At 44.6% G+C, this 18,984-nt stretch overlaps 1 protein-coding gene across 7 annotated transcripts in view; it reads right to left on the bottom strand.

Annotated features, from left to right (window-relative positions):
* Positions 1–10,170: 10,170 nt before the first annotated feature.
* LOC310835933 (zinc finger protein 711-like) overlaps positions 10,171–18,984 on the bottom strand; it is a 68,408-nt gene continuing 59,594 nt past the window's right edge. For 2 of the 7 annotated variants that reach the window (XM_083720882.1, XM_083720886.1), the window contains 4 exons: positions 18,399–18,536; positions 15,850–15,897; positions 14,818–14,961; positions 10,171–13,015 (listed from right to left, as the gene is read on the bottom strand). In XM_083720882.1, coding sequence (XP_083577008.1) covers positions 11,838–13,015; positions 14,818–14,961; positions 15,850–15,897; positions 18,399–18,536 — 1,508 coding nt within the window. In that variant the 3' untranslated portion in view covers positions 10,171–11,837. The remainder of the gene's footprint in view (positions 13,016–14,817; positions 14,962–15,849; positions 15,898–18,398; positions 18,537–18,984) is intronic. The other 5 variants (XM_083720884.1, XM_083720887.1, XM_083720883.1 and 2 more) reach the window with 4 other exon arrangements.

The raw sequence follows: 18,984 nt of genomic DNA, 5'->3' as shown, positions 1-18,984 counted from the left end.
CATGTGAGCAAGCTATAAAGTGGCACATCTTGGTTAACAGGTCTACCACTACCATTACCGCAGTTTCCCCCTTGGATCTTGGTAAATCCGTCATAAAATCTATGGAAACTGCCTCCCATGGCCGTTCGGGTGTGGGTAATGGTTCCAGCAACCCCGCCTGCGCCACCCTCTCCCCCTTCACTCGCTGGCAGCGGTCGCACCCCCTTACATACTCTCGTACATCTTCCCTCACCTTGGGCCACCAGAATTGCCTGGTAACTAACCACATTGTTTTGTGTTGCCCAAAGTGCCCCGCGGTGGGGCTGTCGTGCATTTGTTTGAGTACCCTACCCCTCAATTCCCCTTCTGGTATGTACAAGGCCCCCTTGTAGTACAACGCCCCGTTCCTTTCTTCAAAACCCCCTGTGATCTCCCCGGCTCTCCTGAGCCCTCTGAGCTTATCTTGGGCGTATTCATCGTTCTCTGTCCCTTCTACCAGTTCTCGTTGCCCCACCAATGCTGCCCCACACACCCAGTGGTCCTCGGGGATGACATGTCTCTCTTCAGGCGCTCCCTCCCCCTCCATATACTCTGGTTTTCGAGAGAGAGCGTCCGCCCTTACGTTCTCTGGTCCCGGTACGTAGCGAATCTCAAAATGGAACTTGGAAAATTCCTGTGCCCATCGCACTTGTCTCTGGTTCAGTACTCGGGCCGTTCGCCAATATTCCAGGTTCTTGTGGTCCGTGCACACCTGGACCTTGTGCTGCGCTCCTATTAGCAGGTGCCGCCATCGTCAAAACGCTTCATAAATGGCGAGCAGTTCCCTGTCGTACACTGTGTAGTTCCTTTCGGATTTATTCAACTTCCGAGAGAAGGCGGCACACAGTCTCCAGTCCGACGCATCCTTCCCCGGTTGGAGCAGAACCGCCCCTACTGCTCGATCTGATGCATCTGTTTCCACCCTCATCGGTTTCTGTAGATCCACGTGCAAGAGCTGTTCTTCCGAAGCGAACGCTTTCTTTAGCCTTTCAAACGCTCGCTGCGCCTCTTCCGTCCATGCAAATTTCTTCTTACTACTGAGACAATCGGTGATGGGAGCCGTTAAGTGGGCAAAGTTTTTGATGAACTTCCGATAGAAGTTTCCAAACCCCAGGAATCTCTGCACGTCCTTCCTGGTTCTGGGTGTCTCCCATTCCAGTACCGCCTGGACCTTGCTAGGATCCATGGCCAATCCCTTGTCTGACAAACGGTACCCCAGGAATTCCACCTCTCTGGTATGGAACTGGCACTTCTCCAGTTTGACCCACAGCTGGTTTGCTTGCAGCCGGCTTAGGACCTCTCGGACATCTCGGACATGCTGCTCTTCGTCCTCTGAGTAGACTAACACATCGTCTAAGAAGGCCACACAGTTCTTATAGAGCAAAGGTCCCAGCACGTAATTCATGAAGGATTGAAAGCAGGCTGAGCCCCCCGTAATCCGAAGGGCATAACGAGATACTCAAAGGCCCCCAAGGGGGTGAACATGGTAGTTTTCCATTCATCCCCCTTCCTCATCCGTATCAGGTTATACGCCCCCCTCAGGTCCAGCTTGGTAAAAATCTTTCCCTTCCTCACCCTGGTCAAAATGTCATCAATCCTGGGCATGGGAAAGGCCACAGGTTCTGACACCGCGTTGACGGCCCGGAAGTCCACGACCAGCCTGGGTTTATTAGTGTCTTTTTTGTCCACAAAAAACACTGGGCTGCCCCCCACCGCTCTTGACTCCCTGATGAAACCTCGTTTCAGGTTCTTGTCTATGAACTCCCTTAACTCCTGCATCTCCCTGTCTGACATGGCATACAGCTTGCCCACTGGTAGCTGGGCTCCCGGGAGGAGGTTAATTTGACAGTCAAAGGGTCTATGCGGAGGCAGTCTATCTGCTTCCTTCTCACTGAAGACGTCACTCAGATCGGCGTATTGTCGGGGTATTTCTCCCTTTTCCCCCACCGCCATCCCTGCAAGACTGGCCCTAGCCAGCCCCTGCATTTCTCTTCCCTTGCAGTGCTCTAGGCAATGAGCTGACCCAAAAGAGACTGTCCGCTGGTGCCATCCCACTAGCGGGTCCTGTAGCGCCAGCCAGCTCATTCCCAAGATGATGGGAGGTCCCGCTAGTGTGGCTACATGAAATGCAATGACTTCCATGTGCCTTGCCACTCTCATTGTCATGGGGACCGTCTGTTGGTTTACTTCCCCTCCCAGCAGTTGCCTCCCGTCAATCGTTGTCACCTGCAAGGATGGACTTAAGGGCAGCGTCTGTATCTGGTGCTTTGACGCAAACTCCTTACTCATGAAATTGCAGGAGCTGCCTGAATCTAAGAGGGCTTTTATCGTGAGTGGATGTCCGTTGGGTAGCTCTAGTAGCACCTCTACGACGAGAGCAGCTCTTGGGGGTTCAGGCTTGGGCACGTTCACTGATCCTTGGCCTGACTGCTGTGCCCTGTCGCTGGCAGCCAGGCGTTGGATTTTACTTGCTCCTTAACCCCCTCCTCCTCACTCCCAACAGCCCCCACCATTCCTTGCCATCCCTTCCTTTGCGGGCAGACCCTGGCAAAATGTCCTGGCTGTTGACAAAGGAAACATTTCTTGGCGCTCTTCCCCTCCTTTTTCCGCCTTTAGTTAACATTTGAAGTTTCGCGTGCACTCGCCCCTCCAATCTCCATCGGTTCCACTGGCGGGGAAGGTTGCGCCGGCATCTCAGGAATGCGGAAATCATTCCAACGCTCTCCTCTCCCTTCCCGCTTCTCCAGAGTTCTCGCCTCCTGGCACGCTCCAGTCGCAAGCGCTGCCTTGGTCAGCTGATCCATGGACTCCGGACGGGGCGCGCGGGAAAGTTAATCTTTTACCGCTGGGGCTAGGCCTTCTTCAAACAACATTTGTATCGGGTCCGAAGACAGATCCCACCCCAATTTATGTATAAGCATGGTAAACTGTGTCCAATACTCTCTGACTGATTGATTTCCCTGTTTGCACGCCATTAACTATCTGCGTACCACGCCCTGTTCAATCTGGCTGGAAAACATCAAGTCCATCGCACTAAAGAATTTCCTCAAGTCCTTTAAGGCGTTATTATTATTTGCCATCAGGGGCCTCACCCAATCTCTAGCCCCTCCCTCGAGGTGCCCAATCACAAAAGCCACTCTCGATTCCTCATCGGCAAAGTCATCGTGTTGCAGGTTCAGTGCATACTGCATCTCTGTCTTAAAGGCTTGGTAGTTCCTTGGATCACCCCCAAATTTCTGTACCAACCCAGGTACCTTCCTTCCGATGGGAGTGGGTTTCCCCTGTGCATCCTGTGCCCTCCTTTCCTCGAGCCGCGCCGTTAGCAGTGCCAGCTGGTGCTCCAAAGCTCTGTTTCTCTCCTCCAGAGTTGGTCCCCCTCCAGCTCCTCTTGCTCCTCCGGCTCCGGTTGGGTTGCTCATGATGCCTCTCCTTCGCACAAGCAGCGTCAATGACTGACGGATTGCTGTAATGGGAAAAGGGGGCTGCTCGTGCGTAAGCGTTTAAGCCCTCCAAGCTTTGCCATCAGTTCCTAAACTCTCCCAGTCCGCGGAGCCATGGGTGCATGGCTACCTCAATCGCTGGCAGAATCCGTCAGTGGGCGCTTCCGGAATTTACGCCAACATGAGTTCCTTGACGGAAACTCTCCTTCTGGATTCTCTGCGTGACAGTTTCCTGCGCGGAGTGGGCGTCCCCAGCGGAGGTCCTGAGCCCTCCCCGCTGTTCTCACTGGAAACATCTTGGAGCCATTCCTCCGATTGAGTTTCTGCAGGAACTCTCCCTCTCCCCCTACTGGTTCCTTCCTCCGCATCCGAAGGTCTTCTAGCCTCCTGGAGCCCTTCCACCACCTGACTCTCCTATGGCAGTTCCCTGACAGATAAGGTTAAAGCACATAAAGTGTTTAAAAACCATATTGTCAGGAAAGCATTGTTTAATGTCTGGACAAGATATAAGGACCTACTTGAAAATAAAACCCCAAGGTGGTTGTCACCGATGGAAGCGAAGGCTCAGAAAAAGCTCAATATGGAGGCCAAATGGCCGAAATATTGGGAAATTTTGGAACAAGAGGGAGATAAATTAAAACTGCAGAGCTTTGAAAAACTAAAAAACAAAGTGCGAGATTGGCTTCATTATTATCAAATAATGGAGGCATACAATTTGGACAAGAAAATTGGCTTCCAGGTGGAAAAATCAAAATTGGAAACAGAACTGTTAGATCCCAAAACTAAGACCTTGTCAAGGATGTATAACCTGCTGCTGAAATGGAATACGCAGGATGAAACGGTGAAATCTGCTATGATTAAATGGGCACAAGATGTTGGACACAATATTATGTTGGCTGACTGGGAACAGTTATGGACCACAGGTATGAAGTTTACGGCATGTAATGCCTTAAGAGAGAATATTATGAAAATGATATACAGGTGGTACATGACACCAGTCAAGCTTGAAAAAATATATCATTTGCCTGATAATAAATGCTGGAAATGTAAAGAGACTGAAGGTACATTCTTTCACCTTTGGTGGATGTGCCCAAGGATTAAGGCTTTCTGGGAGATGATCTACAATGAAATGAAAAAGGTATTTAAATATACCTTTTTGAAGAAACCAGAGGCCTTTCTCCTGGGCATGGTCGGCCAATTGGTGCCAAAGAAGGACAGAACTTTCTTTATGTATGCAACAACAGCAGCAAGAAGACACAAGATCTACCCACCCGGGAAGAATGGCAGATGAAGTTGATGGACTACATGGAACTGGCAGAAATGACTGGCAGAATCCGAGACCAGGGAGAAGAGTCGGTGGAAGAAGATTGGAAGAAATTTAAAGATTATCTACAGAAACATTGTAAAATTAAGGAATGTTAGAAGGATGCTGGAATGAAGTCATGTGGTTTTAGCAGTAATGTTACAAAGGAGTATGTAAAAATGGATTGTTAACAGGTGAGAATGTAAAGTTACAATATATTAAGATCAATTATTAAGATAAAAACAAAGATGGAAAGGATTTGCTGAATTAACTAACTGAACTAGAATACAAAAAAGGGAGGTGTGAGGAGGTCAAGGAAACAAGTAAATGAAAGATAAGATATGGAAAAATTGATTTGTTTTTAATTGTTTTTATTTTTCTGTATTTTGTATTTTTTGTTTCATTTTCTTTTATTTTTGTAATTTTGTTGAAACTTCAATAAATATTATTTTTTAAAAAAATAGAACGCTTATGAAAGCCTATGAGATGGCAGTGAAGGCTGCTAAGAAGTCTTACTTCTCAGCCTCCATTGCATCCGCTAGCTCTCGCCCAGCGCAACGTTTTAGTATAATTGGGTCTCTAACGTCCCTAAAGGGACGGCCAAATTTAAATATGAATTTGACACACAGCTGTGAGGCATTTGCAACCTTTTTCACGGAGAAAGTCTTGTTGCTCTGCCGTGACCTTCCTGCCAACTTGTACAATAACGGAACTGGATCCCCCTCGACTGTCTTCGGGTCCAGTATTGGACCACTTCGATTGGATACTCACAGCCGATGTGGACAGACTCCTCCAAGCTCGAAAGCCCACCACTTGTCCTGTTGACCCTGTGAAGAGAACCTGAGCTTACAGGGTTAATCAGCTCAGAGTGTACGTCCTGCCTACTGTGGGGCGGGGAGAGACCCTGCGTCACTTCCGAGAGTCTCAGTCCTTTGTTCTATTCTGCTTTCGCTTTTACGTGGAGCAGACGTGTCTCACGATGCTGCGTGCTGTGTTAGACAATGGATAGCTTTGCTGTAAATAAACTGCTTTTAGTTTCTTAGTATCTCTGTGTGAGACTGCTTTGCGCACACTGAAGCACGGAAGACAGCAGCTTTCTCTGGACGCTGCTAAACTCTGCTTTTGCTCAGAGCTTTGGAATGCAGAGGCCTGGTGCAGCATTGGAAGCGGGCCGGATGCCAGGCTTATCTGGGCAATAAATCAACTCTACAGACCCGTGCCCTTCCTGGTTGATTAGAGTGTGTCCACATGAGGTGTGGGCCCCCCTGGGTGACATCATTAATTTGTATTGTGGAGTGTAGTGGTTAAGGGTTAACCTCCTGAATGTCCTGTATCTGGGAAGGAGCTTCGGAACGGAAGCTGTTAAGTTCTTTGTCTGTGAAAGTTAGTTTCACTTTGCTCCGAGAGCGAGAGAGAGCAAGATGTGATCAAGTTCCAATGGAACTGTTTGTTGTTTTTGCTTGTAAATAAACACTGTTAGAGATAGAACAGTGTCTGGACTTTCTTTCCTTTCTCATTCTCACACGGAAGCAACCGCTGCTACTCTGCAAAACTGCCTTAGGTCGTTTTTCCACAGAGGCTGTGCGCAGGAGAGGCGCACAGTAGCTTGCGCAGAGAAAACGGACAGTTTTGGCACAGAGGAAACGCACTGGACAGGCAGATAATCCAACAGGTTATGGAAGGCTTCATTTATTTTGCCGGGTGTGAGAAGGGAACACAAGGAAAAGGCCAGTTCTGAAATCCTGCCTGGGGATGAGGCAGTCCTGATTTCACTGGTGAAAGCAGAGCTTGCTGCAGATAGCATATTCGAAGGACCGGCCAGCAGAAGCGTGAGTAAGCTTATAGCCCCGGGGGAAGATGGCTCAACCGCAAGCACATGAGTCTTTCAATGTGCCTTTTGAGAGGCTGAATGGCAGCAACTGGGAGGACTGGTTGCACCGAATGTATTACTGGCTGTTGGGAGAACAGCTCTGGTCTTGCATGCAACCCCCTCAGGCTGCTGAGAGCTACTGAGGCAGACGTGGCTGCAGCTCTGGAAAGGGAGCAGAGTGTGCTTGTGCTGGGCATGCTAAGAACAAGCGTGGACGCTTGGCTTTTGCCTCACCTTGAGGGAATTAAGGAAGCCTGGGTTGCTTGGCAGGCACTGCAGAGGGCGTGTGAAGCCACAGTGGGAGCCAAAGACCGAAAGGGGGCCGTGAGCCTAGTGAGGGCTGAAAGCAACGTTCCTGGAAGCTGTTTCTACGCTTCAACACATCTGTGTGATGGACAGGGAGAGGCAGAGAGCTGAGAGGAAAACAGTTGCAGGCTGTTCCTCTGGAAGCTGTGCACCCAGGAGTGGGGGTGCAGGCAGCAGAAGCTGTGAGAGCTCTGTAAAAGCCAAAGTCTCCAAGAGTTGTTTTCGCTGTGAGTCAACGTCACACCTCGTGAGAAACTGTCCACTAGAGGCCCAATACTCCAAGGACGGCCAGAAAGGAATGCAGGGGAAGCAGATAAGAGACGGTTCTCGAGACGGTTCTCAGGCACAGCGGAGTGGGAGAGCCAAAGGCCGGAGTGAGAAAGGCAAGGAGAAAACATCTCTTTTCCACCTAGCTGCATCCATGGCAACCCTGGAGGAATCTAAACAACCAGCTAGTCTCTCTTTTGTCGTCGATACTGGAGCGACTCATACCCTAGTGCCATCAAGTGGGCTTCTTTGGAACTGCAAGTCTGTGAAAAGTGGACATTTTGTGTCGCTGGCTGATGGGAGCAAAAGACCTTTAACTGAGTCTGGCATGTTATGTTGTTCTTTCCTAGACCATGAGGTCCAGGCTTTTGTGGTTCCAGAAATTGCCAACTGTCTTTTATCTGTGTCTACTCTTGTCGCTGATGGTTTCAGTGTAACGTTTGCAAATAACATGTGTTCTTTTTCCAGGGATGGGAAGAAGCTGTACAGTGTTGAGTGCAAAAATAGGCTGTTCGTGGTTGAGATGCCTATTGCTGTTGATGACCCCCCTGAGGTAACACAGGTGCAGTGCGCAAACGTGCCACCACACAATGATTGTTTTCATCTCTGGCACCGCAGATTTGCGCATACAGGTTGGTCGTATATCAAGAAGGCCCCAGAGTGTACTGAGGGGTGCAAGTTTAAGGGATATGACAAGTTCCTAGACTGCAGAGCCTGCAAGCAATCCAAGGTAACCACATGTTCATATCCCAGATCCAGTCAAAAGACTAGCAAGCCTTTGAGCTAGTCCATGCAGATTTGTGTGGGCCCATGCCAGTGGCATCTTTGGGCGGGTCCAAACGTGTTTTGTTGCTTTTGGATGGCCAACAGCAGTAGAGTTGAAATTTTTTAACATCTTTATGCGTCCCCTCGCCAAGCTTGTCCGGAGCTTTAGTCTGGGCTGCCATCAGTATGCTGATGACACCCAACTCTTATCTGCTGATGGATGGCCAACCTGACTCTGCCCCAGACACACTGGTCAGGTGTTTGGAAGCTGTGGCTGGAGGGCTGCGTGCGAGCCAGTTGAAGCTAAATCCTTCAAAGACAGAGGTTGGGGTTGAAGTATGCTGGGTCGGGACGATATGGGGTTGGAGGGCCAACTCCCATCTCTTGCGAGGGCGCAATTAGTGCCAGTACCTTCTGTCAAGAGTTTGGGTGTAATCCTCGACGCCTCCCTTTCTATGGAGGCGCAGGTTGTAGCTACAACAAAGGCAGCATTTTTCCATCTCTGTCATGCTAAGCAGTTGGTCCCTTACCTCTCTTGCCCTGATCTCTCCACTGTGATCCATGCGACGGTCACCTCCAGGCTTGATTATTGTAACTCACTCTACGTGGGGCTGCCCTCGAAACTGACCCAGAAACTTCGCCGGGTGCAGAATACCGTTCACATTCATCCAGTGCTATACCGTTGGAATACAGGGTCCAGTTTAAGGTGCTGGTTTTAACCTTTAAAGCCTTATACAGCCTAGGACCCTCGTACCTATGGGACCGCCTCTCCTGGTACGCCCCACGGAGGACCTTATGGTCTGCAAATAATAACATCTTGGAGATCCTGGGCCTCAGAGAGATTAGGCTGGACTCGACCAGGGCCAGGGCCTTTTCGGCCTTGGCCTCAGCCTGGTAGAATGCTCTGCCACAAGAGATCAGGGCCTTGCGGGATTTGACATCTTTCCGCAGGGCCTGCAAGACAAAATTGTTCCACCAGGCCTTTGGTCAGGGCTCAGCCTGACTCTTTTCTTTTTGTATAAGAACTAATATGAAAGAGGCCTCCCAGCATTCTCACAGGCCCATATAAGATCAGCGTAAACAGCTGGGCCAATGAGCACTTATTGTTCCCAACCCTGCAGAAAGCCATCTAATTAGACTTTAGTTTGATTTTGACCTGTTTTTAAGAGGTAATTTAATTATTGTTTGATTTTATACTAATGTTATATATCTGATGATGAGCCCGACTTTGGCCGGGGAGGGTGGGATATAAATAAAAGTTGTTGTTTTTATTTTTATTATTGGAGTTGTAGTCCAAAAACAGCTGGAGACCCAAGTTTGGGAAGCCCTGCTCTAAGTTTATCTCAACACCTGCCTCAAACCTCTTGCCTAGCCTGGTACAGTACTGAAAACCCAGGTGGGCACAGCTGGGTAAAGTCAGGCCCACCCAGTCTTCTCACCGAAGTCTCGGTAATGCAAGGCAGATCAACCTGCTCACCCACAATCAAGTCATGAATGAGTATGGACTGATCTGGCATTCAGCAACAGCAGCACCAGACCAGGGGGCTCAGCAGATATTCTACCAATAACTTATGGTGGAGTGAAAGAGCTGGAACAAGTAATTGAGACCAAGCAACTAAGCCTCCACCCCCAATGTTGTTCAGCCTCCACCACTACAACTGTGCCCTTGCCTGCCCACCACCACTGGAATTAGGGCAGCATCTCAACCACTACCTGCTACCTGCTCACCCAGAAGCATTAAAGCACCACCATTCACCCCATATGCAGCTAGGGGATTGGACCACAGAATAGGAAACTAAGGTCCTGTACTATACGTGCCCCACACTGTAAGTAGATGCTAAATCTCCTGAAGCTTAAAATGAATTTCAAACCAGACTACATTTACTTTTTGTCTACTTTAAATGTTACTGTTACAACTCTCATTGAACTACTGCAAATGACTAATATTGGTTCACTGAATAGAACACAGAAGGAAAAGCTGAATTCACACATGACCAGTTAAATGGAAAAAAAACATTCTACAAACCTTTTTCTCTAAATGGAAGTTAAATTTCTGCGCATTTAACTGAGAAAAATTAAATACACTATTATTTCTCCTCTTTACTTACTGTGATTGCAATTTACAGTAAGTTCTCAAAAATAATGACCAGGCTATCAAACAATTAAATTATGAAATAAATGATGAGTGAGCAATGCATGCCTGAAGTGCAAGAGATGGATTTTATTGTATGCTCATTACAATGAGTAATAATAATCTTGCATAACAGTGACAATCTTATTTTACAGAGTGTACATCATTTTTTTACAGCCACATAAAACACAAGTAGTTTTCTAAGGTTTCCCAAACTTAACTTTCTGAAGTTTAGAAATATAAAAGAAATTGGTTCTCAAGGAACGGATTCTCATCTGATGGAAAAACCAAGTATGAATATTTTCTGAAACACAAAGCCATAAAATAGTAGCATGAAGTAAAGTTACAATTTATCATGTGAACAGCTGTGTAAAAACATGAAGCAACTTTAAAAAGTTTTTTAAAAGTACACATTATATGCATAACATTTATGAAGTTTTTAGTTATTAAATTGTCCTAGACCAGCTTGTTATACTAAGCGCCATTTTGATTTGCACCATGCTAACACAAAGCATTGTTTAAAGGGATGCATATTTCAAATGTATACACTGTAAACTGAAGATCCACCTCCAAACTCCAGCGGTAGCATAATGTCCTGGTTAACTACTGCATATATAACTTTATTACAGATTGAAAATGCATGTTTATAATATGTTATATGTTTCACATGAATTGATTAAAAGGTGCAACTTTCATTTCTATACTGAAACATTTTTTATTAGCACGAAAACACCACAGTAGTCCTACCTTGCCAGGAACATTGCCCCATAAAATTCTCTAGGTATTTCTAACTACTGCAGTATTGATGTTCATTTTGTTTATTATTTTTAGGGAATATAATAAGCAAGCAAAAAAAGGAAGTGTGAAACCTTAGCACCAAAAGTCGCATCTATCTATTTGTTTTCCTTTTTTAAAATAATAACAATAATTTTATAATAATTATGTTGGCCAAAAGGTACTTTTTGTTATATGTGCCATACTGAACATTCGACTGCATTTTTCACGTAAGAAGGGAAATTATATACATACACATCTTTAACCTTAGCACCAAACAATACCTTTTGAGCTCAAAAACAATGTTGTATTTTTAACATCACATCCTACAATAAAATGGGCTAGCAGTTCTGGGGAAACATTTAAATATTGCTCATTGAACTTAAATAAATAACAGAAACAATGTTTCCTGATGAAATGTGTGTTTGCTTTAAAAATGAAAAAAAAAACAGATCTCAAAATTTGACTTAATTCCTGAATACTATTTCCCAGCACAATTTAAAAATGTAATGACAAAGTACTGACTTCTATATAGTGTCACTGTTCAAAAAATGCATAATGTTAGATTTGCCTTAACATACATTTTTAAAGAACTCCATCCCTGATTTTCATTAAGGATTTAAATTGCATTGTTGGTAAAGAGCTAAGATAATTGACTTAAAATATTTTCTTTAGCTTAGTTATGTATAATACTTGAAACAGAATACATTCAGTCTCTTTCTACATCTATTCAAACGTTCATCTCTTTGCATTTTACAGTGTTCTTTAGGTTCTGATGAGCAACTATCATAGAGCTATGAGATCCCCTGTCAAACCCTAATAATTTAAAAGACTTATAATACAAATAATGTAAAGTTATGATTTAATATCAAACTTTGAAAAGAGGAGAAACAGTTCATGAGAATTTTGTTCCCCAATTATGATGTCACAGTTTCTAAACTGCTTTCTTCTATAGCTCATATATTATATTAAGGCCTCTTTGTGATGCCTCATTATATGCTGCTTTTTCTCTGATGGTCTACGGAATCCCTTTTTGCAGTACTCACACCTGTGCGGATAGTCTTTTGTGTGTATTGATATGACATGCCGCTTGAAGCCTGATGCATCTGTAGTGCTGTACTCACAATATTGGCATTGGTATACTTTTCTTCCACTGTGGGTCTTCATATGCTTCTTCAGTTCAGTGTGTTGCCTAAATCCTTTCTTGCATCTTTTGCATTTGAAAGGCAGGTCCTTAGTGTGAACTGAGAGGATATGTCCACTAAGTACAAAAGGATCTGAAGTCTTAAAGTTACAGTGCCTACACTGATGTATCTTTTTACCTTTATGTGTTTCACTGTGCTTTTTGAGCTCTGATGGACGGTGGAAACCTTTTTCACACACCTCACATTTGTGAGGAAAGTCCTTTGTGTGAACAGATATTATATGTCGTTTCAGGTCACTCGAGTTGGTGCTCTTGTGGTCACAATGTGGGCACAGATGAGTCTTATGCCCTTGAAACAACTCTGTGTGCTGCTGGAGTTCTTTCTCATCTGTGAATGTCTGTGGACAATGTTCACACTTAAAGGGCAGGTCAGTACCATGCTTGGTTTTGATGTGTGTCTTCAGATTGGACTGATCAGCACAACGGAAGACACAATGCTGGCACTGGTAAGGCTTCTCCCCTGTGTGGGTCCTCATATGCTTTTTGAGCTCAGAAGGATGTCGGAAACCTTTTCCACACTCAACACAAACATGAGGGAAGTTCTTGCTGTGGACCGCTAGCAGGTGTCTATTAAGCAGTCCTTGCTCTGCAGTCTCATAGTCACAATATTTGCACTTGTGCAATTTAGGTTCCTTATCTCTTAAGATCAATTTATTTGAACTCAGTGGGCTTGCTTCACTGTATCGCCTGGTGTACTCTGTGAATTCGTGCGTTTTGTCAACTCTGTTGATAAGCTTATGGCTTTCCAAATGATTATGAAAGCTTACTTTCTTGTTAGTTGTAAAATCACAATCTGTGCATTGGTACTTCTTCTTAATCATGTGATCTGGGTGGTTTTTCATATGCCTTTTCAAGAATCCCCTGGATTTAAATTTTTTTCCACATATATGACAAGGGTAGACAGTTAAGGGCTGTCCATCAGGACCTATTATAACAGCTGTTTTAAATAAACATAAAATATCATGAAATAAATTGTAACAAGAAAAAGAATAATTCTGACATCAGTCAAACACAACACAATATCATAAAAAATAGTGAGCAGAGCAATCCAAAAGTGGGAGTGGAGAGAGAACTAAAGGCAGATTAACAACTTTTCCTATGGCCCACCAGGCTCAGGCCAGCAGGGCAAAAAGTGTGGAGGAGGGCAGGGCTGCATTTCGCCTTTTATAAATTTTTCCTTTCCTGTTATCATTTTTTATTTCTTTTTAAAAGTTACCTTCCCATTTACAGTGGGACCTTGGTTGCCGAATGTAATCCGTTCTAGAAGACCATTCGACTTCCGAAACGTTAGACAACCGACGCGCAATGGGAGGTTGGCAAAATCCATTGAAAAAATGGAGATACAAGCCTCGGAAGCCATTTGATTTCCGAGGCACGTTAGAAAACAGAAGCATTCACTTCCAGGTTGTCGGTGTTAAAAAGCCTAAATGTTCAACTTCCAAAGTGTTTGACAACCAAGTTTCCACTGTATTCCAAATGGAGGGAAATAAACAATGCCAGCTACAGGGTTAGCATAGTTTCCCCCCAATTCTGGGGACATGTCAGTGCAGTGGGAGGGGGATGGATTCTATGGATCCAGTTTCAGCACATTATTGGAATGCCTCCTTTTTACTGTCTCCAAAATCTCTACTCTAACACTGCAAATCGTTATGCAGCCTCAAAGAAGAGGCATACAAGGCCAGACCTTCCTCTTACAGTCTTTTCAGTTTAGCAACTTAGCAACTTTCTAGTGTGACAAGTTCAAAACACTTGTCAATGGTATTTTGGCTAACAACTCCTCATCCAATACCAGAAAGCAACTATTATATATGGATTGCTTTGAGAGACAATTTACTATCCCAAGCCAAGTTCCAATGTACCTCAGGGTAGTTCCAAAACAAAAACATATATGGTGTCAGGCTTCCATAAATCAGTTTTTGTTTGAAAAATGGCATGGGACAGTTTTACCCCAACACTTTAGGTTAGCAGGAACAAAAAGCTTCCAAACATGGGATATTTTATTCCCCCTGGTGTTTGGAAACACACACACACGGTATGTGTACTGTACTTATATCAGTTTTCCTGGATAGTTTTTGTTTGAAAACTTTTACTCCAGTATTTCACACTGGCTGGAATAAAAAAGGACCTCTATTGCAAAATTCAGTCATTTTCTTTGGATATTTTTATTCCCCAATACTTTTTTATTTTTGTTTTCAGACAGAAAACTGTAAATGGTAAGTGGCTGAATTATGAGAATATTCTCTACTGCTGTGCAGGTGACAATGCACCACAAGGACTACATCGTAGTCTTATTTCTATATAAATTCTGCAAACAAAATGAACCTGGGTGGGGATTCTTTTCCTCTTGCTGATTGGTAAAAGATTTCAAATTACAATTTCTGCTAGCTGTTTTATGTGTACAAACCCACAATGCAACACACTAAAGAACAATATCTTATAAATTATCTTTTTGCCATTTCCAACCCATGTCCCTCCTACTATGTTAATGTAACAAGACCTTAGCTACTACATGAATACTACATGAAATTGCAGTATAAATAAGTCAGGAAATACTCTTCTGACAGTGCAGATAATAAAATAAGAGAAAATTGGACAAAATTTTATTGTAGTTTTCTCTTTAAACAAACCACCCTCCTAATGATGTAAGAATGTGGCAATAACTACTCTTTTTTATTCTAATTTAATAATGTTAAATGCTACAGGTAAGTAGGTAAATTCTAGCCAAGAAAGTAATTTTACCTGTTTGCCACTGCCTTGCTTCCCCTCTCCTCCTTTTTTTGGCTTTCTGTTTAAGAAGTCTGTTTGTGCTAATGCTATCACAGATTTGCAGGTATTGTGTTGCATTACCATTTTTGCTTTCTAATCTTGCATCCAAGTTGGGTCCTGATATGAAAGACCAGATACGCATCACAATGTTGCAAGTAGCTTCCTTGTAGGAGCTTATTTTGAAAACTGAAGCTGTTTAGCGAAAGAACCAGCCGCTGCAATTGTGTTTGCACTGAGAGTGAGACAATGAGATTCTGCTTCGTAATAAGATGCTAGAAGCACTCGCCGGAAATAGCTACATACATTGTTTAATATAACACATGTTCTATTAGAATTCTATGAAAGCAATTATTTGCTTTTGTTTCTATTCATTTTACATAAGCCATTCTGGAGTCAGCTGAAGAGCAGGGAAAAATATTTTGAGTTAATCAATCAAATAAATAAATAAATAAATGCTGTCAGCTAATATGATTCTCATATATGAGTCTATGTATATTCAGGCTGCAACCATATGCACATTACTTGAAATAACCCCCAATGAACTCAGTGGGACTTATTTTTGAGTAAACACGCTTAAGTAAACATGCCCAAAAGCACTCCTATAATGAAAGATTCACTGGTTCCAGAACTGATAGGGGAGAAAGGAACAAAAATTGTCCCATCAAAGAACCTGATACACAGCTCTCTGCTCCAACTTAGTTTCCCTTCCCAAATTCCTTCCTGCTTCCTTTAGATTCTTGATAGAGACTTTCACCCAAATGAAGCAGAGGTGAAGAGGGTTTATTTTGGTAATGTCACAGCTGCGGTAACAACGGCTGCAGCTATGGACAGCCCTACCCAAATAACTGATTAATATCATACTGTAATGTTGCTTTCTTTTACATTTAATTTATCTGCTATTCTAACATTCATGCACTGATTCTTATTAAATTGCTGATGGAGCCTAAATGTAGTTAAGAACTGCTTTGCAATACTAGACATATAAGCAAGTCTTCATCTACTCACCTGGTGTTTGACAGTCTTCATACCTCCGGGGAAGTCTTCTATCATCTCCTAGGGGAAAAGGTTAGCCTTTAAATGTTTGTGTGAAACTATTTTTAAAAATAACATTTGCCACATAAGCAGAGGTCACAGCATTAACAGTACTGTCACACCATTCAGCAACAACAAGCCTCATATGAATGAATGAGATTGGATCTACACTGAGTCTGACCTCTTGTCCATTTATTCCAGTTCTGTTGATGACAGTAGCTTGCCAAGATTTTAGACAATTGTCTTTTTCAGCAGCATCTACCTGAGAACCTTACTAAATGGAAATGTGAATTGAACCAGAGACCTTCTAAAAGCAATGTATATGCTCTACCATTGAGCTATTGCCCATATATGTGTGTGTGTGTGTGTGTGTGTGTGTGTGTGTGTGTACACACAGACACACACACCACACACACACACACACACACAGATATTATTTGGCCAACCATCTCTCGACCCTGCACTATAACACTTGATCAGGGCAGCCTGCCCAAGAGGCACAGTAAGGCCATCACCTCAAACAGCAGGTTGCAGACAGCTGGGAAGGATGGTAGATCTGGCTTCCAAGGAGTGTGCTGCTCGCCACCTCCTGCACTTGTTGGCCACCTCCACTGAGCACAACATGCTACCCATTCCCACCATCATGCACTGCCTGCCGCTGCCCACCCCTCTCCAGCCTCCTTTTACTCTCAGGCCACCTCCAGCTGGCTCAGACAGTGGCAGCAGCTGCAGATGTGGTGGCAGTGGGGAGCTGTGGCAGCAGAGCATCATTTTAAGTTTTGCCTCAAGTGGCCAAGCATCCTGAGCCAGCCCTGCCTTTATACCAGTGAAAAGGAACAGATAAGGGTATATATGGAAGCAGGAACTAAATGGAATAAGGGAAGTAGAAAGGAAGTTTAAAAATTATGCTGTGTGCTTCTGGTCAGCCACTTATGAGACAGGATGGAAGGCACAGCAGCAGCAACAGCCTATATTGTCTGCTTAAAATGGGAAATACTGACAGTTAAAAGAACAAAAGGGCAAAATACAATAGCTTCTTCTACAATAACCATGGCAACTGTGGTGATGGTATTTGTAGACACCTGCTTTTATACACTGGTCAGATAGCATATGACCTGATCACACTTGCAACAACAGCTGAATTTGCCATCTAGCAGCAGAGATTCTTTTAAATGAAATATATTTTTTATTTTATTCTGCAGGTTTGTTCCAAATGCTTTTCTAATTTCATCAGGTGAGATCAACTATTTCTGAGGAAAGGAGAATAGGTGGAACAGGAGTTGCCTCAGAGGAGGAGTACTTGGAGTCCAAGTGTAGGTGGGCTGGCAACTTTCTGTAATTATAAACAGAATATACAACTAAGTGCTTGAAAACGCATTTTTTGAGCAAGACTTTGCACTCCCTTAGTAACAGTAAGTATTAAACTACAAAACATCATTTTGAAGGTATTATCTCAACCCATATACGAACTGGAAAAGGTGGAAAGCATTCTGGAGCCTTTAAAACATGGGTCGACAAACTAAGGTCCGCGGGCCAGATCAGGCCCAATTGCCTTCTAGATCCAGCCCACGGACAGTCCAGGAATTGCCGAGTGGATTGCCAGTGCGCATGTTCTTTCCCTCTCCATCCCTCTCCCTCTCATGGCAGCGCTTTTATCCTCGAGGACAGAGCAATCTTGTCCCACACCAGGCGTCATCAATGGCGGGAGTTGGCTCGCCTGCCCACCCGCCTAAACAGGGTGGCGCTGTGAAGGGGGCGTGTGACGCCGGGTGCCAGCTGCTTCTGCATTTTCCTCCTGCTCCTCCTCCCTCTCCCTCAGTCCACCCTCCCTTTCTTCTCCACGCCCCTTTTCCGCGCCGCTTCCTCACACACTTTCTTCATCGCTGCCTGCCTCCCTCCTTCATTCCTCCCATGGCGTTCAGATGGGTTGTTGTGGTGGCTGTGGCCGCCGCTTGTGGGTTGGCAGGTGGCTCTGTCTTCTTCTCTGTGGAGCCTCTTGGGAAGCAGCAGCAGCAACAGCAGCAGCAGGTGGTGGGTAAAAGCTTGTGATGCCCCAGTTCCCCTACCTCCATCTGTGGCTCCTCAGCCGGGGCTGCTGTTTTTGTCTTCGCTGGCCAACACAGCCTCCTACCCCGCCACGGTGCCTGGCTGGCTGGAGAAGCCCAACTGCAGCTATTGGGATGACAACTGGGACAGGTAAAGCGAAGCATCTTCAGGCCTCTTTGTGGGCGGGCGAAAATCGTTCTCCCCCCCCCCCAAAAAATACAGTCCGGCCCCCCCCCCACGTCTGAGGGACAGTGGACCAGCCCCCTGCTGAACAAGTTTGCTGACCCCTGCTTTAAAATGAATTCATACTCTTTGGTACAACATGTCTTATTGCTCTCTTATGTCCACAAAATAGCAAAACATTATTTGGACAGAAAGAGATTGGTCAATGCAATTAACTCTATGGGAACACTGCAAATTAAGCAAGAGTGGAGAAGAGACTCTCATTAAGATTAAGATATAATCTAGCATCCTACCATAAGCAGCAGCCCACGCAACAGGAACAAAAGTTTTATTCACACAGGAGTCTTCAAGCTGTGCGTCAGAAAGTGATGTTGCTTCTTCTTCACCAACAATAACCTCCATGTAGACTTCATCAGCTATTTCAGCACAACCTATATTCAGTTTTAAAGGGTATGGGAATTAATGACACTATCCATGCAACTTTTCATCTTTGCTCAATCAATCCATATTTGACTCAGTACAGTTATCTACTACCAGAGTACATCAATCTATGTGTGAAAAACCAAAATCTGAATGCCAGATTCATGAAACTGTCTTGAAAGGTTTACCCCCATGACTAAGACTGCAAACCCAGGAAAGAAGCCCACTTAACTTGGTTGGGGTTGCTTCTCAACAGAAGCAGCCAGCGGGGAGAGGCGCAGCCACACCTGGCCTCCCATCAGTGGCATCAATGTGCATACCATGAGAAAGCTGCAGTTCAGAGGTTGGTGAGGCAAGGGCTACACCTACTTCTAAATGAAAATGCTTAGAATTGCATTGCAAAGCTATTTATTAGCTGTGACAAGTTTAACATGGTTCCTCAGCACACAAGATTGGCCT

This window comes from Podarcis gaigeae, assembly GCF_964106915.1.
Source record: "Podarcis gaigeae genome assembly, chromosome: W".
Lineage (NCBI taxonomy): Eukaryota > Metazoa > Chordata > Lepidosauria > Squamata > Lacertidae > Podarcis > Podarcis gaigeae.
Note: the sequence above shows the minus strand (reverse complement) of the source record. Positions and strands in the feature narration are given on the sequence as shown.